This window comes from Elephas maximus, chromosome 9 (assembly GCF_024166365.1).
Source record: "Elephas maximus indicus isolate mEleMax1 chromosome 9, mEleMax1 primary haplotype, whole genome shotgun sequence".
NCBI lineage: Eukaryota > Metazoa > Chordata > Mammalia > Proboscidea > Elephantidae > Elephas > Elephas maximus.
In genome coordinates this window covers 1,584,765-1,611,235 of record NC_064827.1, presented here as the reverse complement: position 1 = coordinate 1,611,235, position 26,471 = coordinate 1,584,765, and the positions used below count along the sequence as shown (strand labels likewise).

The 26,471-nt window shown below is 55.1% G+C and overlaps 1 protein-coding gene across 2 annotated transcripts in view; it reads left to right on the top strand.

Moving 5' to 3' along the window:
• The window catches only part of RABL6 (RAB, member RAS oncogene family like 6), a 32,216-nt gene that overhangs the window by 2,766 nt on the left and 2,979 nt on the right, over window positions 1–26,471 (top strand). Inside the window, exons 2-11 of one of the 2 annotated variants that reach the window (XM_049896624.1) lie at window positions 10,344–10,478; window positions 13,548–13,595; window positions 16,341–16,393; window positions 17,638–17,729; window positions 20,426–20,566; window positions 20,965–21,070; window positions 22,461–22,564; window positions 24,248–24,576; window positions 24,840–24,984; window positions 26,165–26,380. In XM_049896624.1, coding sequence (XP_049752581.1) covers window positions 10,344–10,478; window positions 13,548–13,595; window positions 16,341–16,393; window positions 17,638–17,729; window positions 20,426–20,566; window positions 20,965–21,070; window positions 22,461–22,564; window positions 24,248–24,576; window positions 24,840–24,984; window positions 26,165–26,380 — 1,369 coding nt within the window. The remainder of the gene's footprint in view (window positions 1–10,343; window positions 10,479–13,547; window positions 13,596–16,340; window positions 16,394–17,637; window positions 17,730–20,425; window positions 20,567–20,964; window positions 21,071–22,460; window positions 22,565–24,247; window positions 24,577–24,839; window positions 24,985–26,164; window positions 26,381–26,471) is intronic. The other variant, XM_049896626.1, reaches the window with a different exon arrangement.

The following is a 26,471-nucleotide window of genomic DNA, read 5'->3' as shown; positions in this document are numbered from 1 at the left end:
TGGTTAGAGAGCAGTGTTACGGTTTTAAACCGGGAACTTTTGAACGGCCAATGTCAGTGTGAAACAGCCTTCCCTGTAGGAAACAAGCAGCTGTGTCCAGCCAGTGACTCAACCTGCCCCGGCTGGCCCGCTGGCAAATCCCCAAGCCTTCACTGCCTGGACGTGCCACATCTTTGTGAGTTTTCCTTCTTTTGCGTTTGTTCGCTCTGCACATACTTACTGAGTGCTCATCATTGAAAAACCAAACAAAAGTCTCTGCCCCTGTGGTGCTTACATCCTGGTGATGGGGCGTAGACAGTGAGCAATAAAGATAATAAAGGAGAGGATTTATGGTCTGTTTGAGGTATTATGTGCTACATGGGATAAGGGCTTGGGCGTGCCCAGGGAAGGCAGAGGGATTGCAGTTGTGAGTGGAGGATCAGGGTGGACCTCGCTGAGCAGCAGCAGAGCGGAGACTAGAAGGACATGAGGACGTATGCAGCTAGGCTCTCTGGGGAGGGCTCCTTGTGGGTACAGAGTGGCGGGAACGTGTGCCCACGAGAAGGTGGAAAGGTCGGAGCGGACTGAGGTAAGGAGAGAGCAGGAGGCAAAATCACGGAGGTGGGGGTGACGGGGGGCCATGGAGGGCTTTGAACAGAGGAGCTGTGTGACCTGGCCACGCTGACTGCCGGGCTGAGGACAGGCTGCCGGGGTAGGGAGAGCAGTGAGGAGCCTGCAGCGGCGACTCCTGACCCTGCCTGAGAGGCTGGGCACGGGGGCGCATAACCTGTTGCTGTCGAGTTGATTCCGACTCATAGCGAACCCTACAGGACAGAGTAGAACTGCCCCACGGGGTTTCCAAGGAGCAGCTGGTGGATTCGAACCTTATGGTTAGCAGCCTGAGCTCTTAACCACTGCGCCACCAGGCAATATGTTGATGCAGGTATTAGGAACGAAGAAGTGAAAAACAGTCAACCTGAGAGTACAACTTCAAGAAAAGGGCAACAGAATAAACACAAAGAAACCAGAAGAAAAGAAAGAAGCTGAAATAGATGATTAAAGAATCAGTTGAGGTGTTCGACAAAACACGTGGTGTGTACGTGTGTAAATGACTAATAAAGTAATAAATGCAAACCCCGAATGGATTCTGGTGGTCCCTCAAGAACAGACACCCTGACACCAAAGCAGATGAGGATGGTCCGGGGAGGAAGGAGGCAACAGTCCAGGCTCATCTGTGAGCATAGATGGAAAATCTCATCAAAGATGAGCAGATGGAATCGAGCTACTTATTAAAATGTTAATTATAACAGTAAAAATACATGACTGTAATGGGACCAAGTTGGAATACCCCAAGAATGCAAGAACCGTAACACGCTTGTATGATTTACCAAAAGGTGAGAGGAGAAAACACACTGTCATCTCAATAGGTGCATTACAAAGTCAGATAAAATTCAGGACCCAATTCAGGATTTTTAGGGGGAAGAAAGCACACAAACTTATGAACAAACTAGGAATAGAAGAGAATTTACCTGTTAAAAGTTATCTACCAAAATCTGAAAAGCATTAGCCAGTGAAAACCTTATGAATAGCAGCGGAACATTGTCTGATATAGTGCTGGAAGATGAGCCCCCCAGGTTGGAAGGCACTCAAAGGATGACTGGGGAAGAGCTGCCTCCTCAAAGTAGAGTCGACCTTAATGACGTGGGTGGAGTAGAGCTTTCGGGACCTTCATTCGCTGATGTGGCACGACTGAAAATGAGAAGAAGCAGCTGCAAACATTCATTAATAATCGGAACCTGGAAGTACGAAGTATGAATCTAGGAAAATTAGAAATCGTTAAAAATGAAATGGAACACATGGACATCGATATCCTAGGCATTAGTGAGCTGAAATGGACTGGTATTGGCCATTTTGAATCGGACAGTCGTATAGTCTACTATGCTGGCAATGACAACTTGAAGAGGAATGGTGTTACATTCATCATCAAAAAGAACGTTTCGAGATCTGTCCTGAAGTACAACGCTGGCAGTGATAGGATGATATCCATATGCCTAAAAGGAAGAACAGTTAATGCGACTATTATTCAAATTTTCGCACCAACCACTAGGGCCAAAGATGAAGAAATAGGAGATTTTTACCAGCTGCTGCAGTCTGAAATTGATCGAACATGCAATCAAGATACATTGATAATTACTGGTGATTGGAATGTGAAAGTTGGAAACGAAGAAGGACCAGTACTTGGAAAATATGGCCTTGGTAATAAAACCGTGCTGGAGATCGAATGATAAGAGTTTTGCAAGACCAACAACTTCGTCATTGCAAATACCTTCTTTCACCAGGATAAATGGCGACTGTACACGTGGACCTCACCAGACAGAACACACAGAAATCAAATTGACTACATCTGTGGAGACAACGGAAAAACTCAATATCATCAGTCAGAACAAGGCCAGTGGCCGACTGTGGAACAAACCATCAATTGCTCATATGCAAGTTCAAGCTGAAACTGAAGAAAATCAGAGCAAGTCCACGAGAGCCAAAATATGACCTGGAGTATATCCCACCTGAATTTAGAGACCATCTAAAGAATGGATTTGACACATTGAACACTAGTGACCGAAGACCAGACGAGTTGTGGAATGACATCAAGGACATCACCCATGCAGAAAGCAAGAGGTCACTGAAAAGACAGGAAGGAAAGAAAAGACCAAGGTGGATGTCAGAGGAGGCTCTGAAACTTGCTTTTGAACACTGAGCAGCTAAAGCAAAAGGAAGAGTTGATGAAGTAAAAGAACTGAACAGAAGATTTCAAAGGGTTTCTCGAGAAGACAAAGTATTATAATGACATGTGTAAAGAGCTGGAGATGGAAAACCAAAAGGGGGGAACACACTCGGCATTTCTCAAGCTGAAAGAACTGAAGAAAAAATGCAGGCCTCGAGTTGCAATAGTGAAAGATTCTATGGGGAAAATATTAAATGATGTAGGAAGCATCAAAAGAAGATGGAAGGAATACACAGAGTCATTATACCAAAAAGAATTAGTCGATGTTCAAACATTTCAAGAGGTGGCATATGATCAGGAACCGATGGTACTGAAGGAAGAAGTCCAAGCTGCTCTGAAGGCATTGGCCAAAAACAAGGCTCCAGGAATTGATGGAATATCAGTTGAGATGTTTCAACAAACAGATGCAGCGCTGGAGGTGCTCACTCATCTACGCCAAGAAATATGGAAGACAGCTTCCTGGCCAACTGACTGGAAGAGATTTATATTTATGCCTACTCCCAAGAAAAGTGATCCAACCGAATGTGGAAGTTACATAACAATATCATTAATATCACACGCAAGCAAAATTTTGCTGAAGATCATTCAAAAACAGGGAACTGCCAGAAATTCAGGGCGGTTTCAGAAGAGGACGTGGAACCAGGGATATCGTTGCTGATGTCAGATGGATCCTAGCTGAAAGCAGAGAATAGCAGAAGGATGTTTACCTGTGTTTTATTGACTCTGCAAAGGCATTCGACTGTGTGGATGATAACCAATTATGGATAACATTGTGAAGAATGGGAATTCCAGAACACTTAATTGTGCTCATGAGGAACCTTTACATAGATCAAGAGGCAGGCATTCGGACAGAACAAGGGGATACTCATTGGTTTAAAGTCAGGAAAGGTGTGCGCCAGGGTTGTAGCCTTTCACCATGCCTATTCAATCTGTATGCTGAGCAATTAATCCGAGAAACTGGACTATATGAAGAAGAATGGGGGATCAGGATTGGAGGAAGACCCATTAACAACCTGCGTTATGCAGATGATACAACCTTGTTCGCTGAAAGTGAAGAGGACTTGAAGCACTTACTAATGAAGATCGAAGACCGCAGCCTTCAGTATGGATTGCACCTCAACATAAAGAAAACAAAAGTCCTCACAACTGGACCAATGAGCAACATCATGATAAACAGAGAAAGGATTGAAGTTGTCAAGGATTTCATTTTACTTGGATCCACAATCAACAGCCATGGAAGCAGCAGTCAAGAAATCAAAAGACGCATTGCATTGGGCGAATCTGCTGCAAAGGACCTCTTTAAAGTGTCGAAGAGCAAAGATGTCACCTTGAAGACTAAGGTGCGCCTGACCCAAGCCATGGTATTTTCAATCGCATCATATGCTTGTGAAAGCTCGACAGTGAATGAGAAAGACCGAAGAAGAATTGATGCCTTTGAATTGTGGTGTTGGCGAAGAATATTGAATATACCATGGACTGTCAAAAGGACGAACAAATCTGTTTTAGAAGAAGTACAACCAGAATGCTCCTTAGAAGCAAGGATGGCGAGACTGCGTCTTACGTATTTTGGACGTGTTGTCAGGAGGGATCAGTCCCTAGAGAAGGACATTATGCTTGGCAGAGTACAGGGTCAGCGGAAAAGAGGAAGACCCTCAACGAGGTGGATTGACACAGTGGCTGCAACATTGAGCTCAAGCATAACAACGATTGTAAGGATGGCGCAGGACCAGGCAGTGTTCCGTTCTGTTGTGCATAGGGTCGCTATGAGTTAGAACCGACTCATCGGCACCTAACAACAACAACCAAAATCTGTGTGTGATGAAGAAACATAGGAAGCCACCCTTTTAAAGTAAGGAGGAGACAAGGAGTCCCACCTTCGCTGAGCTGTCGTCAGTGTCCTAAAGGCCTAGCAGCACAAGAGAAGGGAAATACCAAGTTTATGGGGTGATACAAGTTCTCTTTAGGGACAAAATTAACATAAACCAGCAGTAGAAGTTCTCTCTTAGATCAGGATGCTTTCAATGTGTGAGAACCAGAACGCCAGGCTAGGGATGGCTCTTACAATAACAGCTTCTGTTACAGTCAGTGCGATGAAGCAGATAACCTGAACATCCCTCCCTCTAAAAATGGCTGAAAAGCCAATAAAACATTTAGAAAACGATCAGTGCATCGCACGGTTTGTGAACTTGGGTGAGGAATACGCGGTTGTTCGTCTCGCTCTGCTTGAGCGTGTTCTATAGGTTTGAAACCTCAAAATACGGAGGTGGTGGCGGAGGGGGAGTGAACGTGTGGCTCAGCTCTTGTGGTTACTGGGAAGGCGGCAAGCAGGAGCCACCTTTCTCCCAGAGGGTGTTTGTGGGACCCCGGTGAGTCTGTGCTTCCACTGGAAGACAGCAGTGGGGGCAGCGGCGGAGGAGGAGCAGGGGAAATCTGAGAGGCCAGTCGAGAAAAGGGGCGTCCAGCATGAGATCCCTGCATGAGTTCCAGCCGCGCCCTCGGTGCAAGGGTCAACAAGAGACAGACACCGCGCAGGAGACACGAAGGACACTTGCCACGTTGGACTCCGTGCTGGCGGAGAGGGACAGTTTCCCTCAGCATTTGTCAGCACAAGCTGACCTTCATGTGGGTCTGCCCCCAAAGTCACCTATGTGATCGAAACGCTCAAATGAAGGGTTTGCTGACAGTGCCCTAGGTTGGTGGTTCTCCAGGCAGCTGGCAGAAGCAAACACAACTCTGATCTGTTGAATGCAATGTCAAGCTGTGCCTCTAAACATTCCCCACCAAAGTTCCCAGAAACGTGAGCTGCCAGAAAAAATTAGAAAATACACAAGAAACGAAACACCACGTATGGGAGCAGGACATGACAGATACCACAGACACAGACCTGAAAGGACTCCAGACATTGGGATTACATTTCATAGGACATGAAGTCAGTATGCCTGAAATGATTAAAGAGATAAGTGAGGTTTGAAAAAACAAGCAGGAATCTAAAAAAAAAAAAAAAGTACGTACAAAAAGACCAAGTATATTTGATAAAGAACCTGCCTCCGAAGGGATAAAAGTTAAGGAAAGAAACTAACCCCAAAATAACAATGTGATACTATAAACAGTAATATTCAGAGAATTAAAAAAAAAGTTCTTAGAAATTAAAAACATGGAAGTAAAAATAAATTCAAAAGAAAGGTTAGAAAGTATAGTTGAGAAAAACTCTTGGAAAGGGCAGCAAGATGATAGACAATGAGAGGAAAAAGTTGGAGGACCAGTCTGGATGGTCTCCTATTCAAATGATGAACATTCAAGAAGAAGAGAAAAGAGAAAAATATCCATGAAAATTCAGGAGAAATTCCCAGAACTAAAGGACAGGCATTTTTAGATTGTGAGAGCCCACCAGCAGCCAGTGCCACGGAGTGGTGGCAAGTGGGTGAGGAGGGGATGGCACATATCCAGGTCCATTGTGGTGGCACCTTGGAACACCAAAGCGGGGCGAGGGACAGGGCCCAGGATGGCATCAGGGCCTCGACAGCCGTACTGCGTGCTAGCGGCAGCGGGCCGGTGCCTTCTAGATTCTGAAGGACGAAGCCCTCCAGCCCGAGATGCAGATGTAGCCAAACACCGTCAGGCGTGAGGACGTGAGGACAGCGTGAAGACATTTTCAGTTGTGCAGGCTCTCAAATTTTTTACCACACTTCTCCCTTTTTCAGGAAGATATGAAAGGATTTGCTTGTCGAAAATGATGAAAAACTCAAGGGAGAGGAGTGCGAGGTTTAGATTCCCCGTCAGAGGCAGGTGCAGGGGCTCCTGGCTAATGGTGGCACTCATCCTCACCCTCACCCTCACCTGGATCACCCCAGAGTGGCAGATCAGAGAGGCCTTTTCAAGAAAGGGAAATTGATGGGAAATCACTGCTTCTTGACAGCTTTAGAGAGTTAGACTAGTCAGCAACAGAGCTGGGGTTGAATTGGTGAAAAATTAGCAAGGCAAAAATAAGACATTTATTACCTCCAGGGAAGTAGTGTGCAGGAAAGGAAGAGCAGTCATGTTACATGTAGATCATTTGTGTCCAGCATCACAGAGGCGCAAAATGGCATGCAGCAACCCTCACTCCAGCCAGGACTGTGACGGGGACAGGGTGGGGCGGCACATGTGGGCAAGCATGGGACAGAGGGTAGCATTCTGGCATCCTCAGGAAGTTCATAGCAGTTGCCTCAAACTGGAAAATGGAGAAGTACCAACCTAAGAATTTTATTTGGAGGCGTGGAAACAGATACCCTAGTAATTAATAAAGTCAGAGTAGTTGTCTTTGGGGAGGAAACCAGCTTTTATCACCTGCCAAACGTTGAGGGCCCGTGTGATAAAGTGCATGTAGAACTCTGACAACAGTAAAACTTAAAAACCTGGCAGTCTAGAATGGGGCTTTCGAGAATGAAAGCATTTACAGAGGAAGAAAAACAGTTTAAAACTGGCAGATCCTCATAAAGGAATGTTCAGGAAGACGACCCTTCCAGGAAGGTATAAAATACAAGAGGAACAGTGAGCACATGTAGTGGGAGGTGTTGGCTTAAACAGAACAAGGTCTAATTTGTGTGAATAAAAAATACAACTGGGCCAGAACTAAGATGCTGGCAGAATTTAAAGCCTTCTGAAGAGTTTATGTTACATGTAAAGAAGACCTTCAGCGTGCCTGTTATGATATCCCACCCAAGATCTGACAAGTGTGGACAGTAGAGGGAGGCAAATGGACTCGGGAAGAGTCAGCTGAAAAAAGCACAAGGAAGGGAGTAAGTAGGCAGGAAAGAGGAGGCCAGCACCAAGCAAGGTGGCAAGAATGCATTCCAGAATACCAGCAACCACAAAAATACGCAGAGACTCAGGCTTGACTGAAGACCCAGCTGACAGGCTGTCCACAGGACACACCACAACACGGGAACACAGGAGGGCTGGAAATAAAACGGTTGACAGAGACACATCAGGAGAGTTCTAACTGAAACAGAGTCAACCTGGCTGTGTTAATGGTGGACAGAATGGACCCTGGGGCTAAAAGCATTAGGAGAGGAGGATTACTAAGAGTGATTTTTAATGTTGGTTTCAGTAAGTAGGAGGGCAGCTCTGACTGCATGGCACCTAGCAGTGTGTTCTGGTCCACGTGCCGGAAAAATATCAGGTCTACGGGAAGAAACCGACAGCTGCAGCGTTAGGGTAGAGAACCTTAACCCGGGTCATCGAGGGCTAAGCCGCAAGAATTCAGCACAGAGGAAGGAACTAGGATGACCACCCTAACCAGCATGAGCTGATTTACACGGAGCAGGTGTGTGCGAAACAGTTCAAAAACATACATTTTCTCAACCCCACGTAGAAAATGAGCGAAGTTGGCCATAAAGCGTGTTTCCATAAATTTCCAGGAATTGGTGCCCTGCCACATTCTCTAGAAGTCAGTAACAAAAAGGCAGTCAAAAATTTTAAAATCTTACATTTGGAAATTAAATAGCATACCTTTAAAGAAGAAATATTGGAAATGAAGATATACTTAGAATTGGATAACAAAAATCCCACATATTAAAACTTGTGGAATCCTGACAAAGCAACCCTGTGGGGAAATTTATAGCTAATGAATGCTCACCTTAGCAAAAAAGAAAAGCTGTAAGTAATAAGGCAACTTAAGACACCTTTAGAAGAAGAGTGGAATAAACCCAAAGAAAGCAGGAGAGACCATAGAGCCAAGAGCAGGAAGTGGCTCTTTGAGAAGAGCAGGAAGTGGCTCTTTGAGAAGAGCAGTGAAGCTGACACATCCAACAAGAAGTGAGACAAGGCCACGTGTACAACCAAACTTTAAGAACATTTAAATGAACATAACTGCAGTTGCTCCAGAGACCAGAAGGATTGGAGAATGTTTTAAACAACTTTATGCCAGTAAGTTTGGAAAAATTAGACGTAATGATAAATTCTTAGAAAAAATAAAACTTGCCCAAACTTACTGAAAGCCTAAAGTTCTGTAACCATGAAATAAATGGAATCGGTAGGTAAAGATCTCACAAAGAAGCCACCAGGTATTTTCTCTGGTAAGTTCTACCAGACATTCAAGGAGTAAGAAAATCCAGTCTTAAGGAGCCTGGGAAGACAAGTCCTTCTGGAAAGGAGAAAAACAGAAAAGGAACACTTGCCAACTCATTGTCACCTTGATCCTAACCAAGCAGGGATCATTTAAAGGAAAATCTTGGCCAGGCTTACCCTTGAGTTGAGACGCAAAATACTGAAGCCTGAGCACCTCGAGTCCAGCAGTGTTCTTGGGCTGCTGTCTCCCAGGAAGACAGGGTGGGCTCGGCACTAGAAACCCATTAGTATCATCTGCTTCATGAAATCAGAGGGGGAAATCGTATGACCAGTTAATATCCATTTGTGGAAACAACAAAAACTTAGCTAATCAAGAGTTGACAGGACTTCCTTAGTGTGGTGAAAGACTAAAGACATCTCCGGAATCCACAGGGCAAACCTTGGTGCTCCTTGGTGAACGTGCCCTTTTAAGCTCAGCAGTGGTAGGTAGTAGGTGCTGTTACCGTTTATGGTTAGATATTGTACCTGAGGCCCTAACCAGTGCCTCATGACAGACAGTAAAAGGATAAGGACTGGGAAGAACCAGATGTCCCATTGTTTGCGGACAGTATGACATCTGCATAGACAGCCTTGGACCTGGCTGGGGCAAGTAAAACTGGACAACTGACTGGGAAGCTGTTTGGTAATATCCAGGTAACCTTTAAGGCTCACACAGCTTATGGCCTGGTGCTTCTGCTCCTAAGCATACGCGCTAGGGAAAGGCTTACACCTGTGTAAACATGTACAGGAAATTCTCAGCAGATAACAAAAACCTGGAAACATCACACATCCAGCAACAGCAGTATAGATAAACAATGCTTCAAGCTGCCGTGGCCTCGGCCCTGACTCGTGGTGACCCCACGCACAACAAAACAACACACTGCCTGGTCCTGTACCATCCCCGTGATTGTTTGCAGATTGGACCGTTGGGACCCATAGGATTTTCACTGGCTAATTTTTGGAAGTAGATAGCCAGGCTTTTCTTCCTTGTCTGTCTTAGTCTGGAAGTTTGACTAAAACTTGTCCATCGTGAGTGATCCTACAGGTATTTGAAATACCGGTGGCGTAGCTTCCAGCATCACAGCAACACACCAGCCACCACAGCACAACACTGACAGACAGATGGGGGCCAAGGGTAAGAGCAGACCACTTAAAATCTGGGGCTCTGCCCCGGGTGTGGTGGAGCCTGGACCCTGGGGGGCACTCACCCCAGGGAACCCTGAGCAACTTGGCGTCCGTCAGCACAGGAAGAAGTGCCTCGTGCCCTGTAAACGGCTAGCTTTTCCGGTGCTTCCTGTCTGCTCAGGTGGACCCTGTGCTGCATGATAGCTCGTCCTGGGTCGCTGGGAGTACATGTGGGCGAGGGCAGCCTTGGCATGTCTGTGCCTCCCCACTTCCCGGCACTTAGTAATTGTTGAGAGTCACGTGTGACGGCAGGACAGACTAAACCTTGTGACATTGGCTTGTCTTTTCTTTCTGGCTCTGCCTGCCCCAGTGAAGATCGTGATCCGTGGAGACCGCAACACAGGCAAGACGGCCCTGTGGCACCGGCTGCAGGGGAAGAAGTTCGTGGAGGAATACATCCCCACCCAGGAGATCCAGGTCACCAGCATCCACTGGAACTATAAGAGTAAGGCGGGCGTTTGCTGGGCGGGGTCTCCTCCCACAGGACGAGGCTTGGCCCTGTTACCCTTTCTCTGCATGGCCCCTTGGAGCATCCCCTGACCCAGTGTCTGGGGAATAAGCTTATCTGGGTGAAACCTGTATGTGGGGGGTGTCCCCAGAGACTTGGGGAGCTAGCGAAGGGTCCTGCCAAAATCCAGGGACTCAGGGCTGTGAGGGGGTCCTGCTGAAAGCAGGGACTTGGGGGACTGATGAGGGGTCCTACTGAAAGCCAGGCACTCGGGAGGCTGACGAGGGGACCTTGCTCAAAGCCAGGGACTTGGGGGGCTGGCGTGGGGGCCCTGCAGAAAGCCGGGGACTCGGGGGCTGGTGAGGGGCTTTTGCTGAAAGCCAGGGATGTGGTGGGCTGGCGTGGGGGCCCGGCTCTAAGCCGTGTCTAAAGCAGCTTGCGCACTGGTTTGGGATTCATAAGAGGCCTGCTCAAGGGTTGGAGCCTCAAGGTGGTGGCCCAGCCACTGCTGAGAGCCAGACACTGAGGGAGCCATGGTGTGCAGTGCGTGGGGCCGAGGGCCAGAGGCAGGCTGGAGCAAAGGCCGCTGGGGCAAGACCCCTCAGCGTACGCAGAGGCCTCTTCAGGTGACAGGCCCTGCTGCAGCTGGCTGGACACAGGTGCCCACCACCTGGTCCTTGCAACCTCAGTGCCCTCGTCTGTTGATGAGTTAGACGTCCTCCCAGGATTGTTGGGAGTGGTTTGGTCGGTCGGCTGATTAGACAACTCCCTGTACTCCCTGCAGGCAGCATGGAGGCCCGGGCAGGCGTAGGGTGGATGCTAAGGTTCTAGACTGGGCATGTCATCCAGGCAGGCACAGGGCAAACCATCAGGCTCTAGACGGGCATGTCGTCCAGGCAGGCGCAGGGCAGACCCTCAGGCTCTCCGCCGGGCATGTCATCCAGGCAGGCGCAGGGCGGGCCATCAGGCTCTCCACCAGCCATGTCATCCAGGCAGGCACAGGGCGGGCCATCAGGCTCTGAGACGGGCATGTTGTCCGGGCAGGTGCAGGGCAGACCATCAGGCTTTCCGCCGGGCATGTCGTCCAGGCAGGCGCAGGGCAGACCATCACGCTCTAGGACGGATGTGTCGCCAGGCAGGTGCAGAGTGGACCACCAGGCCCTGGGCCAGGCATGTCCAGGCAGGCTTGTAGTGGGCCATGGATGGTGGCAGGGAGGCCCTGGTACTGCTATCCATTCAGCCTGCTTGGAGGCAGAGGAGCTGCTTTGCATCTTAAGGAATCCTGACAACAAAAGTACTTTCAGCCATTTTAAATCTTCTTTTCATTAAGAAAATGAAATGACATCTAGCATGTTACCGGTGGGACACGTGGGGACGTTTTTGAAGGCCAGTTCCAGTTCCCTTTAGCAACATCCATCTTTGTGTGATCACCCACAAGATCATCCATGTGTGAACACCTCATGTCAACATCCTGTGTGACCACCCACATGTGAATGCCCATGTGTGAACCTCTGCATGTGACTGTGTGTGGACGCTGACGTGAATGGCCACATGTGAACACCCATGTGACTCTGTGAATGCTGACATGTGAATGCCCATGCGTGAACGTGTGTGAACATCCCATGTGAATGCCCATGTGTTACCATCTGTGTGTGAATGTTGACGTGAGAATGTCTGCAAATGACCATCCTGTGTGACTGCCTGTATGTGAACATCTGCGTGTGACTGTTATGTGTGACTGCCCATGTGTGAACATCTGTGCATGACTGCCCATGTGTGAACGCCTGTGTGAAAGTCTGTGTGTGACTGCCCGTGTGTGAACGTCTGTGTGTGACTGCCCATGTGTGAACGTCTGTGTGTGACTGCCCATGTGTGAACGCCTGTGTGAACGTCTGTGTGTGACTGCCCGTGTGTGAACATCTGTGTGTGAAAGCCTGTGTGAACGTCTGTGTGTGACTGTGTGTGAATGCCTGTGTGAACATCTGTGTGAGCGTCTGTGTGTGACTGCCTGTGTGTGAATGCTTGTGTGAACATCTGTGAATGCCCGTGTGTGAACGGCTGTGTGTGACTATCCCACGTGAACACCTGTGTGTGACCATCCCATGTGAATGCCTGTGTATGAATGCTCGCATGTGTCTGCGTGTGAATGTTTGTGTGTAAATGTCCTTGCGTGAACATCCCACGTGAACATCCGTGTGTGAATGTCGCCATATGAGTCCTCAGCCTCCACGTAATTTGGCGTCACCTCTGTGCCTGTCACGGGGCTCTGCTGGCTCCCTGAGGAGCCAGGGAGTGGTGCCGGGCTGGCAGGGACCCCGAGCCTACAGGGCTGACACAGAGGCACCCACTCTGCTCCAGGGCTTCCTTCTTGGTGCCACGTGGGTGGGGTGAGGTGGCTTCCTTTACCCTCGGGAGGCCAGGTGGAGCTCACTTCTCTCCCTCCGACCCTCTCCTTTTCCTCTGAAACCTCAGGGAGCGTGGATGGGCGGTCCCATCATCCCCACACATGGGCCCATGACCAGGAGACGCCAGGCTCATCCCTGCAGGCAACCCAGGGCACGGTTGCTCTGGACGGAGGGAGGAGATGGGATGGCTGGGAGTACTTCCTCATGAGGCAGCGAGGAGGGGCAGACACAGGAGGGGCTGCTGCAGGGGGCAGAGGGGTGAGCACCAGGTGGGGCTATAAGGGGTGCACCATCTGTGGGCATCTTACCAAGAGAGCTGCATTCCAGCAAGAGCCTAAGGAGGAGAAGAGAACGCGTCAGGGGGCCTGGGGGAGTGACCCAGGGCACGAGAGGGGTGTCACTCAGGGCACAGGACAAGGGGGGCAGATGAGGGGATGTGGGGACAGGCAAGGGGGGCAGATGAGGGGATGTGGGGGCAGGCAAGGGTGGCAGACGAGGAGATGTGGGGTGCAAGTGAGGAGACGTGGGGGCAGGCAAGGGGGGCAGGCAGGGGGATGTGGGGACAGGTGAGCTGGTGGGGGGGCTAGAGGATGAGGCGGGAGACTCCCAGAAGCCAGCAGCTTACTCCAGGTGTTAATCTTAAGAATTTTTCCCATTTCAGCCACTGATGACATTGTGAAAGTCGAGGTCTGGGATGTGGTTGACAAAGGTGGGTGGCATGTTTCTGTAAGTTTTTCTCTTTACTTTTTCCTTCACACACACGCCCCCACCATGAGGACAATCCCTCACACCGTCCTGTAGAACGGGTATCCTGGTGCCTGTTCGGATCTCCCTCGATAGCCCCATGGAGAGCTGTCCTGACCCCCCGGCCACGTCATCACATGGAGAGCTGTCCTGACCCCCCCGCCACGTCATCACATGGAGAGCTGTCTTCACCCCCCCGCGTCGTCCCATGAAGCACCGTCCTGAGCTCTGCCCCTTCAGCCCTGCGTGATCTGGAGCTGTGTCTCAGGGCAGCTGCTGTCCTCAGGGCTGTAAGGGAGCGTACTTTGTTGGGTGCTGGTCCTGTCCACTGGGATGGGCTCAACCCGCCTTGGCCTCATCCCTGAGCTGCTGAGCGCAGGCAGGCAGGCAGCAGGAATTGGGGGGTGTTGCGGAGCTCCCTGTGCCAGCTACCCGCACTTCAAGGGAGGCTCCCGTGGGTGGACGAGGTCTGTGATGACTGTCGTGGCCAGGGTGGGGCAGGGAGCAGGGTGTCTGCGCCTTCTCAGGACACAGTCCAGACGTGCAGTGCAGCCCCTGGCCGCAGCTGTGTGTCCTTGTTGGTGGGAGTTCCAGTCCCGCTCGTGGGGGTGGCCACATCTGTCCTTATGCCATCTTCTCACCCCCATGCTGTTCTCTCCTTGCACTCAGGCCACAAGTTCCTTCTCACTAACACTCTGGGTGAGCGCTGGCCCCGGCTCTGAGCTGCGTGGTGTGGTGCGTGTATTTGCAGTGTGCGGACTGGGTGAGGGTGTGGCCTCCCGTGCAGGGCCCCACCCGAAGGGAGCCTGCACCTCTGCCAGCTGGGGCTTTCCGGTCACAATCCCTGTGCCTCGCTCCCCACGCCGGGCCGGGTCCGTGAGGCAGGATTTGGGTTAAATAGCCCCAGTTCCGCAGGTGAAGGAGAAGCCAGGCTGGAGGGCACTGCAGCCCCGACCCCAGCTCCGTTCCTGCCCTGAGCCCAGCCTCAGGCTGCAGCGCCAGGCAGAGGCTTGGACCTGACGGGCCTCGCAGGGACCTGCTGCCCTGCGGACGGTTCTCCCGCGGGGGTCCAGGCAGGGGGGGCGGGCTCCAGGGGGTGTGCGTGCGTGTGTGCGTGCGCGTGCGGTGTGTGTGTGCAGTGTGTGTGTGCGCGTGCGGTGTGTGCAGTGTGCGTGTGTGCGCATGTGTGTGGTGTGTGTGCGCTCACGCATGTGTGTGTGCGGTGTGTGTGCGTTCGCATACGTGTGGTGTGCGTGTGCGCGTGCGTGCGGTGTGTGCGTGTGTGTACGCACGCGTGCGGTGTGCGTGTGTGTGCGCGCGCGTGCAGTGTGTGTGGTGTGTGCGCGCACGCATGCGGTGTGTGTGGTGTGTGTGCGCGCGTGCGGTGTGTGTGGTGTGTGTGCGCGCGCACGCGTGTGGTGTGTGTGTGTGCGTGCACGCGTGCGGTGTGTGTGGTGTGTGTGTGTGAGGCACATGGGAGCTGGCCCGCCCGCAGCAAGCCCAGTCCCCTCACAGAGGTGGGGGAACCACGGGGTTCGGGCCTGGCCACCTTTCCATCTGCACGAGTAGCCGGGAATCTAGGAGGCTGGGCCGGGCCTCAGGGGACACACACCGTGTCTGACCACAGGCTGCTTCCTCTCTGGTGCAGCAACTTCCCAGACCACAGCATGACCTTGGCTGGCATGGCTGCTGCTTTCTGAGTGTGACGGGTTGAGGTGCAGTGTGGCTTCCCGACTTCTGGGCCCTGTGGGGAGCTGAATTCCACCTGGGCCTTTAGTTTGAGCTGTGCCAGCCATCTATGCTGGTTCCTTCTGGGCGGAGATTTGTGCCCTCGGCTGGTGGGCCGGCTTAGCAGGTGCAGAGGCAGACGGCTGCCCTGCGGCCTGGGGTGTGCTGGAACCCAGCGGGGGCTAGGAGCACGTTTCTCCCAGGTGAGAAACTGACGCTGGAACGCTGCCGGTCACTCGACTCCAGACTGTGTTCGGGTACCCCAGTTTCTCCTCCAGGTCCTCTTCCTGCCCCGGGTCCTGGCCAGAACTCCTTCCGCTCCTCCTTGCCCCCCCATCCTGCTCCTTGGCCCCTTAGGGCTGCAGCAGTAGTAGCCGGCCTTCCCTTCGTCACCGCCCTGACAGAGCCAGGGCTGCTAGGGCTTGGTGACCGCTTCCCATGTGGGTGTGTCAGAGGTTTCCTTGAGGTCAGTGGAGGATGGGCTGGAGGGAGGCCTCAGAGGTGAGGGGTCTTCCTCCTACATCAAGGCTGGGGTACAGGGTGTGATGCTCACCGGGGTCACCTAGACCAGATCCTAGATGGCCACCTTCCCAGGGCTGCACAGGTATTGCAGCTACTTGAGAGCGCCCGTGTTCTAGCAGCCGCTTGCCCCCGCTTGGCCTGTGCTACGGCTCCAGGCCCAGCTCCCCAGAGCCAACCACACCTCATCCCTGCCCCAGCTGCTGCAGAGCTCCCCATGCATGCCTGTCCCCCAGAGTCACCCGTGGGCAGTGGACACTCAGGCTTCTTGCCCCGGGGCCCCTGTGGAGCCTCCCTCGGGCCATGGCTGGGCAGGTGGTCCAGCGCAGGCTCTGTTTCCCTGAGGGACACCGAGACAGCAGGGGGCCAGGGGAGCGTCGGGTGGGAAGGGGGCTGCTCGTCTGGGTGGCTCTGGGCCCAGCAGTTCTACCCCATAACTTTTGTTTGTCTTTTGTTTAACAAGGAAAATGTAAAAAGCGAGGCGATGGCTTGAAAATGGAGAATGACCCTCAGGAGGTAAGTGCATTCCTGGGGGATGCAGGGACCCTTGTGTGGAGGGGCTGCTGACAACACAGTGGCCCTCTGGTGTGAGGTGGGGGTCATCTGTGCTGTCTGCCACATGGCCACCCAGAGATGACCCCTTGTGTAGACTGGCGGCCTGCGCAGTGTTCATGTTAGCTGGCAGGTTCTGCCTCCCCCACCACAGGCCAGGCAGCTATGAGTTGTCTCTAGGCCCACAATCGCGAGTGCCACCTCTGAGGGGGCGGCTCAGGGTGCCTGGGGTTTGCTCTGTGTATCCCTTTTCCCCCAGGGGAGACAGGGTCCTCAATGGGAGTTGGGCTGGCCTAGGGCCAGTGCTGCCCTATGGCCTGTCACCAAGGGGCGCTGACAGACTGCCTGTTTCCATACCGTGACCATCACCCTCGTGATGCAGGAAAGCTTTTCTGTTGTTTGGGGGCTGTTGGCTGTGTCCCTCCTGTCCTGACAGGTAGTAAGGCTGTGCCACTGTGTTCCCTTTGGGTGGGAAAGATGAAATTGGAAAGGTCCAGTGAGGGCCTGCCTCTGGCAGCATCACACCTAAAGAAGGCCTCCTGGCTCCTGACAGGGTTCTCCCTGTATGCGGCCCCACCCCAGTCCTGCTCCCAGAAAGTTCTCTGCAAGTGCTTACCCCGAGTCCAGCACACAAGTCCCACTGTGGAGCAATGCCTGCTCCTGCTCCCTGTTTCTCTGAGTGGTGGCTTTGAGTATCCCTGTGTTGGTCAGTGGGGCAGACCTGGAGCTGCGGACCACTGAAGGGCTGTGGGAGCCGGCCACGCACTGCTGCCCGGTCCCACAGCCTACCCCACACCGCTGCCCGGTCCCACAGCCTACACCACACCGCTGCCCGGTCCCGCGGCCTACCCCACGCAGCTGCCCGGTCCCGCGGCCTACCCCACGCAGCTGCCCGGTCCCGCGGCCTACCCCACGCAGCTGCCCGGTCCCGCGGCCTACCCCACGCAGCTGCCCGGTCCCGCGGCCTACCCCACGCAGCTGCCCGGTCCCGCGGCCTACCCCACGCAGCTGCCCGGTCCCGCGGCCTACCCCATGCAGCTGCCCGGCCCTTCAGAGGGAAGTCCCTGAGTTCGGGTTCATCTGGCAGTGTTGTCTGCTTGGCCCATTTCTTTCCCAAATGGAATCGGCTCTGTTTCTTTCAGGCTGTGTTGAGCCTTCTAAGGTGGTTGTGGGACCCAGTCGTTCTGTGTGTCTCCACCTGTTCCTAGGCAGAGTCCGAGATGGCCCTGGATGCTGAGTTCCTGGATGTGTACAAGAACTGCAACGGAGTGGTCATGATGTTTGACATCACCAAGCAGTGGTAAGGGGACATCACCAAGTAGTGGTAAGGGGGCAGCAGGGGCCACACGGGCTCCTTGCACCTTGTAACATGAGGGGCCATGCTCTCTGTTCAGGTGATGGCCCATGTGACCTTCCTGCAGGCCGCTGTGGGCAGGCAGATAGAGGGAGTGTGGCTGGGCACAGCATCGGTGGACACAAGCTCACTTTTGCAAATGGGCCGGCTGGGCAGGTGATAAGCCCAGGCAACACCACCAGGCCTGTAAAATGTGGCTGAATCGGGCAGCTACTTGTGTTGGGGGTCCCCAAAACCACCCCTAGGTTCAGTGGTTGAGTAGGAGGACTCCCAGGTCTGATGATCCCAGGAAAGGACCCAGAGCCTAGTCTCAAAGGGGGAGGAGGTGTGTTGAGGCAGGATCTGGGACACCAGGCATGAGCTCCAGAATCTTCTCCCTGTGGAGTCACGGGACACACTTCAGTCCCCAGCAATGAGCCGTGACAACACTTGTGACTTGTTCCCCGCTAGAGACCAGCGCCCAGAGTTGTCATGGGGGTGGTCACGTGGGCACCTTGCCTGGCACGTCTGGATCCAGATCCAAGGGGAAACAGGGGCTCAGCCTGAGCCGTGCGCTTGCCTGCTCCACGCCCACACCACAGTGCAGGCAGGGCCGCTGTCCCGGGCAGAGCACGTGGGGCCCTCCAAAGTCCCTGCTGCACACCTACACATACAGTGCAGGCTGGGCTGCTGTCCTGGGCAGGGCACGTGGGGCCCTCCAAAGTCCCTGCTCCACGCCCACACACAGTGTAGGCTGGGCCGCTGTCCCAGGCAGGGCATGTGGGGCCTTCCAAAGTCCCTGCTCCATGCCCACACACAGTGCTGGCTGGGGCCTGCTGTCCTAGGCAGGGCACGTGGGGCCCTCCAAAGTCCTGACACCGCACAGCCCTGAGGATAGACCTCTTAGAGACATGGAACTGGGAACCGCAGGTGGCTTGTTTGAGAGATGGCAGGTGGGGTGTCTGCCCTACTGTTCTTTGTTGGTTTTTTGTATTTACTGTTGCGTATGTCATCCGTACCCAGTGTAGGAAATGAGGAAAGTGCAGCCGTGTTCCCCAGAAGCGGTCCCTGGAGCATCTTGGTGACCCCTCCCAGATTGTCTTTTGTGTGTTACACACACATGGAAAACGCAGTGTTTCCACAAACTAGAGGTCTTCCTGCGTTGCACCTGTGGGCACACTGCTGCCACGTGGGAACACCCACCACAGTTACTGTACTGTGGCGTAGACACTGGCTGCAGCACACTACACGTAGGGACTGCAGGCCTAGACCCTGATCTGCTGCAGCCGCAGCCGGGGCCAGCGTACAGGCCGCCACCAGCCCCAGCCCAGCAGCTCTCAGGTAACACCTACCTCAGCCGCGGCACTGTGCCCTAAGTCACCGTGAGCTATGTCCTGTGGCCCCACTGGCCCTCATGTGAGAGGCCTCTGGTGGTCTGGGACGGCGCATCAGAGGTGGACCATTGATGATGCAGCAGTCCACCATGCAGGGCGGGGGTGTCAGCGCACGAGACGTAGGTGTCGGAAAAGCAGCAGCACCCCCTTCTCAGGCGCAAAAGAGGGAGCTCAGCACTTTTCCTGTGGCCACTGTGACCTGTGTAACCAGGGGTCATCCAGACTTCCGCCTCCGGCCACCATAGTCTAGGCACTTAACGGCGCATCAGCTCTGGGGTGGGCTGTTTGTGTTGTGTCTGTGTCCCCGTTTTGCACCGAGGGAGGAGAGCAGTTTGGAGTAGAGCGAGCCAGTGGTGCATGCCAGCAGGGGGGTGGGAGGCGGGTCCCAGGAGCACTTAAATGAGTAAGAAATGTGGCCAGACAGAGTGCATGGCCATCATCCTGGCCGCAGTGTGAGCGGTGGGCACAGCTGGCAGGTCCAGGCAGGAGCAGAAGCGTGCTCAGTGTGTGGAGCCCATAGGGCCAGGGAGCCGGCTGGTCAGACCTCTGGCAGGGCCTGGCAGCCCTGTAGGCTTCCAGGGCAGCTGCGTGAATCCGGATGAGAACACATGGCCAGACTGCATATCACATGGGCCGTGTTGGAGTCCTGAGTCCTGTTCGGGGCATTGGAGGCCACAGGCCAGGGGCCAATCAGACCCTCTCCTTGAGGGCAGGGCTCCCGGAGGGCTGGAGATGTGCTGGCCTGGGCTAACGATCAGCTTACTTGCTGGGTGTGAGTCAGAGCAAAGCCACACTCACCTACCGGCCTCAGAAGCAAGGTGTCACACTGGGGCCATCATTTGCTGTTTACATGCCATTTGGAAGCTGGTCCAGGGCACCCTGTAAAACCTAACGCCTGCAGTGCCATGCCCGCAGGTCCCAGCGAGCTGCCGCATGTGCTCTGAGCCCGGTGACCAGAGGCCCGAGCCATCCCTCAGCCTCAGCAGCGCATGAGCATCTGCAGTGGGGCGTGAGTCCAGCCGTGCACTTCAGGACGTGCATCACAAAGAGGGCATGAATCCCGAGACTGGTCTTGACGAGCTCATGGCCGTGGGCAGCCGTCTTTGTGGCATGGACACAGGCGGGGTGTGAAACCCTAGGGCAGCAGGGAGGCCCCTGATCTGCAAGGAGAGGGCTGTGGCCTTAGCCCCTTCGGGCAGGTGCTCCACTCTTGTTTCTGCTTTGTGGCTCAGGTGGATGTGCTGCAGCCTCACTGCCCTGTCCCCACAGGACCTTCAACTACATCCTGCGTGAGCTGCCCAAAGTGCCGACCCACGTCCCTGTGTGCGTGCTGGGCAACTACCGTGACATGGGTGAGCACCGGGTCATCCTGCCTGACGATGTGCGTGACCTCATTGACCACCTGGACAGGTGGGTGCAGCTGCTGGGACACGGCTCCCTGTGGTGTGTGAGGTGGGGCCCCTCAGTGTTCTCCCACTTCGTGGAATTGGCAGCCCTCGGGTTCATTAGGGCCTCGGTGAGGCAGCGGGGTGCTGTGCTCAGGATCCTCCATGGGCAAGGGTCTCTGCAGCCCACAGTCCATCAGCCCCTGTGGGCACAGGGCCTGTCGCCTCCGCCTCTCTCTCACCACCACACTTGGCCCCACGGCTGGTGCGCTGGCCCTTGCTGTCTGCCCAGAGCTGTCTGCCTTCACCAGACTGGGTCAGTGGGCAGCCTCAGCTGGTGTGGCCCGTGGTGGCATGGGAGGAGGTCACTGGGTTCCCGCTCTCTGCCTGCTGTCTCTCTCACACCTTCGTTCTTACTGACAGGCCCCCAGGTGCCTCTTATTTCCGCTATGCCGAGTCTTCCATGAAGAACAGCTTTGGCCTGAAGTACCTTCACAAGTTCTTCAACATCCCGTTTCTGCAGCTGCAGGTGGGCCCCGCGGTGGCGGCCCGAGGTCACATCCTTCCTAACCCTGAGGAAGCGGTTGTAGCATTTTGCCTGGGACATCACCAGTTTGGATCTGGGGCGGGAGCTGGTGCAGGGGGAGCCAATCCTGGTGCACTGACAGGACACCCACCCCCCCGGCCCTCTGCCTTCCCCTGGTGGTGAGGAATCAGTCCCAGGCCTTTTTCATTTCAGCTGTTAACACCTTGTGTTTCTTTAAGGAGTCAGGATGCCTTTAATATGGCCACACGCTTTAGGTGGAAAGCTAATGAGGACACCTTTCATCAAACCTGTGGTGGTTCTCAGGGTGGTGGGGGGAGGCTTTGCTGGCCCCTGAGGTTTTCCCTGTTTGGGTTTGTTCCAGTGGGATCCAAAGACAGATGGCTGACAGAGCACTGCCTGCAGAGCCACACTGTGATCTGGGAAATGGGTCCCTGACTGCAGCGGTGGCTCTGAGCTTTGTCAGAGAGTAACAGGCACATGCTGCATGTCCCTTCTGCAGACGCTTCCCCCACCCCATCTGGGTTTTGTCACTGCACTGCAGGCGTCATCTCGTGGTCAGTGCCAGTGGTCAGTCCCCATGGCTGGTGTCTCATGGTCAGTCCCTGTGGCTAGTCCCCGTGCCAGTGCCTGTGTCTCCTGACCCCTTATCTCCTACACTGGCCGTCAGCGTCATGTCCAGTAGGGCTGTTACAACAGAGAAAGCATGCAGGCCCATGCTATCTAGGGTGGCACCACTCCCCACGGTGGCCCTGGTGTGCTTGGCCAGTGCACCTGAGAAACTGGACTTGCCATATTCTGTAACTTGAATGGTCTGGCAGCTACTGTGGTTGGCACAGGTCTAAATGCCGGGTCAGATTCAGGCTTTAGGACCAGGAGTGGATGCACTCTGTCCAAGGCCTAGCTGGGGAGCAGGGTGTCTCCAGGAGGCTGCCAGGTCTGTGGGTACCCAGTGCTGCACTGTGAGCTCCTCCACAGGCCTTAGGAAAGCAGCGGGACATTTGGCAGTGACAGGTTGTTGTCGTGGGTGCGCAAGCGCCGAGTTCTGACACTGGTCCCCTTGGCATGAGGCTGCCCCCCCTTACATAGGGGAGGGAAAGGATTTTCCCTGTTCAGACACGTGCTGGGGACTCGAAACCCTCAGGAAGCCCATGGGCTCAAACCATGGCAACTTCTGGGGAGATTTGTCATGTTGCCGATGCCCTCTCAAAGTGGCTGTGGCGTTGTGCTGATCGCCTGGGTGATGGGGCTTTGGCAGGAAACCACACGATCCATGTGCCGGCCTGCCAAGGCATTGCCAGGAGTGGTGTCCCATCGTTGTGCTTCTGTGGGGGTGTGCAGGGCCTTTGTGCTCAGGTCCCTCTCCCTTCTTCAGAGAGAGACGTTGCTGCGGCAGCTGGAGACCAACCAGCTGGACGTGGACGCCACGCTGGAGGAGCTGTCAGTGCAGCAGGAGACCGAGGACCAGAACTACGAGATGTATGTCGGCCGCCCTGTGGGGCTGTTCCTGCCCGGTGGGACATGCAGCCTCATAGACCCCCAGATGGCCGAGCAGGGGCGCAGCCATATTGCCTGCCCCGGCATCCATCAGGCCTCCCTCAGGCTCTGCACATACGTCAGCAAATGGGGAGACACAGGGCTACAAGTTGGGCGGATCCACCAGTGGGAGCGGTGGTGGTGCTCGAGTCACGTGCCGTCTCCACTGGGAGCACGTCCGTGCTGGGGAGGCAGGGTGAGGTGCAGGGAGCTCTGCCCAGTAGCCCAGCCCAGGCCCCTCGAGAAGAGAGAAGGCAGCCCTCTCGTTCCATAGAGTGGCTTTTATTATTAATGTGCAGCGATGAAATATTTAGGGTCAGATGCCATCTAGGGCAAGATTAAAATGTGAAAAAGAGCAGCCCTTCCTTGGGAAGCAGATACTTGGCTCCTCCAGAGGCTTCTGGTCCCCTGGGGACAGTGGAACAGACTCCCTGGGGATATTAGGGACCCTCAGCGTGGCACCAGGCACTGGGGGTCTGTGTCATCTTTATTGCGCTAGACAGCTGATCCCACAGAGCTCACGGGGCAGCTGGGAGTTGGTGGCTGCGCAGGGCTTGGTTGTACGGTGACCTCACCAGCGTGTGCAATGACTGCCCGATGGCCACCTAGGATGTGTGTGGTGAATAATGGAGCAGGGAATAACGTGGCACAGCTGTGCCGGCATTGTGCCCTGACTTGGCTCGCCTTCCGCTGCAGCCCACTGTTGCCTGTGGGACCTGCTGGCCAGATGGCCCAGTGCAGACACCTCCTCAGGTTTGGTGCTCAGGTTCCTTAAATGGACCCCCGCTTAAGATGGGGTTTCAGGGTGCCCGATTTGGAGCTCACTGTGTCCAGGAGGCACGCCAGCATACAGGGCAGGAGTGGAGGCTCCTGGTCCCTGGAGGCAGAGTGGCTTTTTGGATGGTGTTTTTCTGACAGTCAGTTCATCTTTAAATGCCTCAGCGGTGTGCATGTTTGGAGGCAGGCCTGTTGGAAGCCCCGCTTGGTGTGGTCTCGTGGCCCTGCCGGGAATTGGAAGCTGCTATGCTGCATGACACCTGGTGCTTCTCTCCACCCATTGCATCGGGGCTCCGTCACATCGGAGCCCCATCACACTGGGGCTCTATTCTATCAGGGCTCCGTCCTAGGCCTGGGAACACGGGAGTTGTTCCCACCAGGAGGTGTCGGAGTGCTCCTTGGAGGGCAGGGAAGGCACTGTCCAGACGGAGGGGGCACTGTCCAGGAGGGGTGCTATCCTGCACTGCCTGCCCAAGGTGTTTGACCACGAGCTTCTCTGCCTGGGCGGTGGGCTGAGGCCTGGAGAGGGACCATGAGCAGCCTCATAAGAGGGCCCTGCCTTGAGCTCAGATGCGCCCCAGTTCCACCCTGTCAGCAGCTTGTCACCGGTGCTTTGCAGGTCTAAATAGTCTTTCCCGCCCCTTTTACAAAATGCAGGACAGAACACTTCAAATACATGGGGTTCCAGTGGGCGTGCCCGTGACCTGACAAGACTGCACAGCTCTGGGGCAGGGCCTGGGAGGCTGTATATGCTGGAGGGTCACCCCTGTCTCGAGCATTAGCCAAGAGGCACGGGGGAGGGGCAGTGGGATCTCTGCTCCCTGCCCACTCTCTGCCCTCTGCCCCCAGCTTCCTTGAAATGATGGATGCCCGCAGCCGTGGCCACGCATCCCCCTTGGTGGCCAATGGGCAGAGCCCAGCCTCTGGCTCCCAGTCGCCCGTTGTACCTCCAGGCACCACATCCACCGGGAGCTCCAGCCCCGGCACACCCCAGCCCGCCCCGCCACCCCTCGCCACCCCTTCCACCTGCCCCACCCCACTGTCCCTGGCAGCCCCGGCACCCCTGGCCGAGGCCCTGCTGCCCCCCACTCCAGCCCCCGCCCCACCCCAGAGGCGCAGCATCATCTCGCGGCTGTTTGGGACCTCATCTGCAGCCGAGCCGGCTCCCTCACCTCCAGGTAGGCCCTGGGCCCCCTCAGCAGCTCCAGGACAGGTGGGTGCAGGGTCTGCAGGGGGACAACAGGGCCTCTTGCCCTGACTCCTGCGTTGGGTCTTACCTGCACTGTGGACCCCAAGTATCTGGAAGCCCCCCACCTTCTGGGTAGGGTGGACTCATGGGCCAGGCCCCTCCTTGCCGCCCCAATCTTGGCAGGTACAGCCCCAGGTATGGGCTTGGGGGCAGGGCAAGTGCGTGATGGGGAGCTGTGTCTGCCCCCCACAGAGCCTGCACCATCCACAGAGGCCCCAGTAAAGGTCCCAAATGTGGAGGACTTTGTTCCTGAAGACAGTCTGGACCGTAGCTTCCTGGAGGATGCAGCCCCCCCAAAGGATGAGAAGGCCAAGGCCTCACCGCAGGACAGCGACAGGTAGGGGCAGGCAGCTGGACGAAGATGCTCTGCCAGGCAGTGCCACCAGGAGCTGAGTGCTGGGAGAAGACCCACTGCTGGAGACGGGTGCCCCAGTGTCCTTGAGGGGCACCAGGCAGTGCTGTTGGTCCAGGCGAGGCAGGGGCCTGTCAACACGATCCCCTTGGGCTGCCCCCGCCCTCTAGAGATGCTGCCATCCCTAGAGCAAGCCCGCCGCAGGCGCCCGGGTGCCCTGCTGCTCATGGGGTTGACTGAGAACAAGGACAAGATGAGGGTCTGTGGAAGGGCAGGGGCGTCACAGCGCCTGGCCTTAGGGCCATCCTCCTGCTACGTCCACTTAGAGGGTGTTGTCGCGGCCAGCACCATCGGGCAGGCATGGAGGGGAGCCTGGGCTGCACCTGGGGTCTCCTGGGAGGTTCCAGTCACAAAGCTCAGAGTGGATGTGGGGGCCGGCATCTGCCAGGAAGGGATGCCAGCTCTGCCCCCTACCCTGTTCCCATGCTGGGGCACTCCCTGGGTAAGTCCCTCTCTCCCAGGGTTGTACCACCCCCACCCTACTCCCACGCTGGGGCTCTCCCCGGGTGAATCCCTCTCTTCCAGGATTGTACACGCCCTGCCTGCCTGTCATACCCCACCTCAGGGTCTGCCCCACCCAGTGGTTTTAAGCATCTCACGTGTGCACCACACAACCCCCCCAAAAAACACATGACATGAGTGAGCCAAGGATCCCCCCCGGCACCCCATCACAAGGCTGGACCTCTCACCCCCGTCCCTGCTCATAGGGTCCCCACATCCTTTCCCCTCTGGCCTGCAGGGGCACCTGCTGGGTCCACCATCTGCTCAGAGCTAAAGGAAATGTGGCTCAGACACGCATTCCCCCTCCCGCTCCATGCAGCACAAATCCTGGTGGCTTTCTGCTGCCTCATCCAACCCTGGCCCGGTCCCACTGGCCGGCATAGCCTCAGTGCCAGCAACTCCTCTGGGCTGGGATGCCTCAGCAGGCCCCTTCCACAAGTGGTCCTGTGACTGCCCCATAGTAGCCCCCACCATCTGACCCCCACTGGAACAACAATGTCGGGAAGGCTGGAGGCACCGGAGCCCAGGGACGGAGTACTGGGCCAAAGCTGGCAAGGGTCCTGCCCCATCTGGTGATCTCTGACCACGTCCCCACCCTTTGCAGTGATGGGGAGGCCCCAGGTGGGAACCCAATGGTGGCAGGTTTCCAGGACGACGTGGACTTGGAAGACAGGCCACCCAGCAGACCCCTGCTGCCCATGGACCCCCTCCCCAGTAAGCACATCACTCTGTCTAGTGAAGAGGAGGCTGAGGGTCCTGAAAGTCCACCCAAAGCCACCGTCCTGGGCCCCCAGCCATGCCTGGAGCCAGAGATGAAAAGGTATGTGGGGGGATCTGGGCCTCTGGGGGCATGGCCCATAGAGGGGGGAGTATGGGGGCCTGTGTGCCCCTGGGAGGGGAGGGTGACCAGG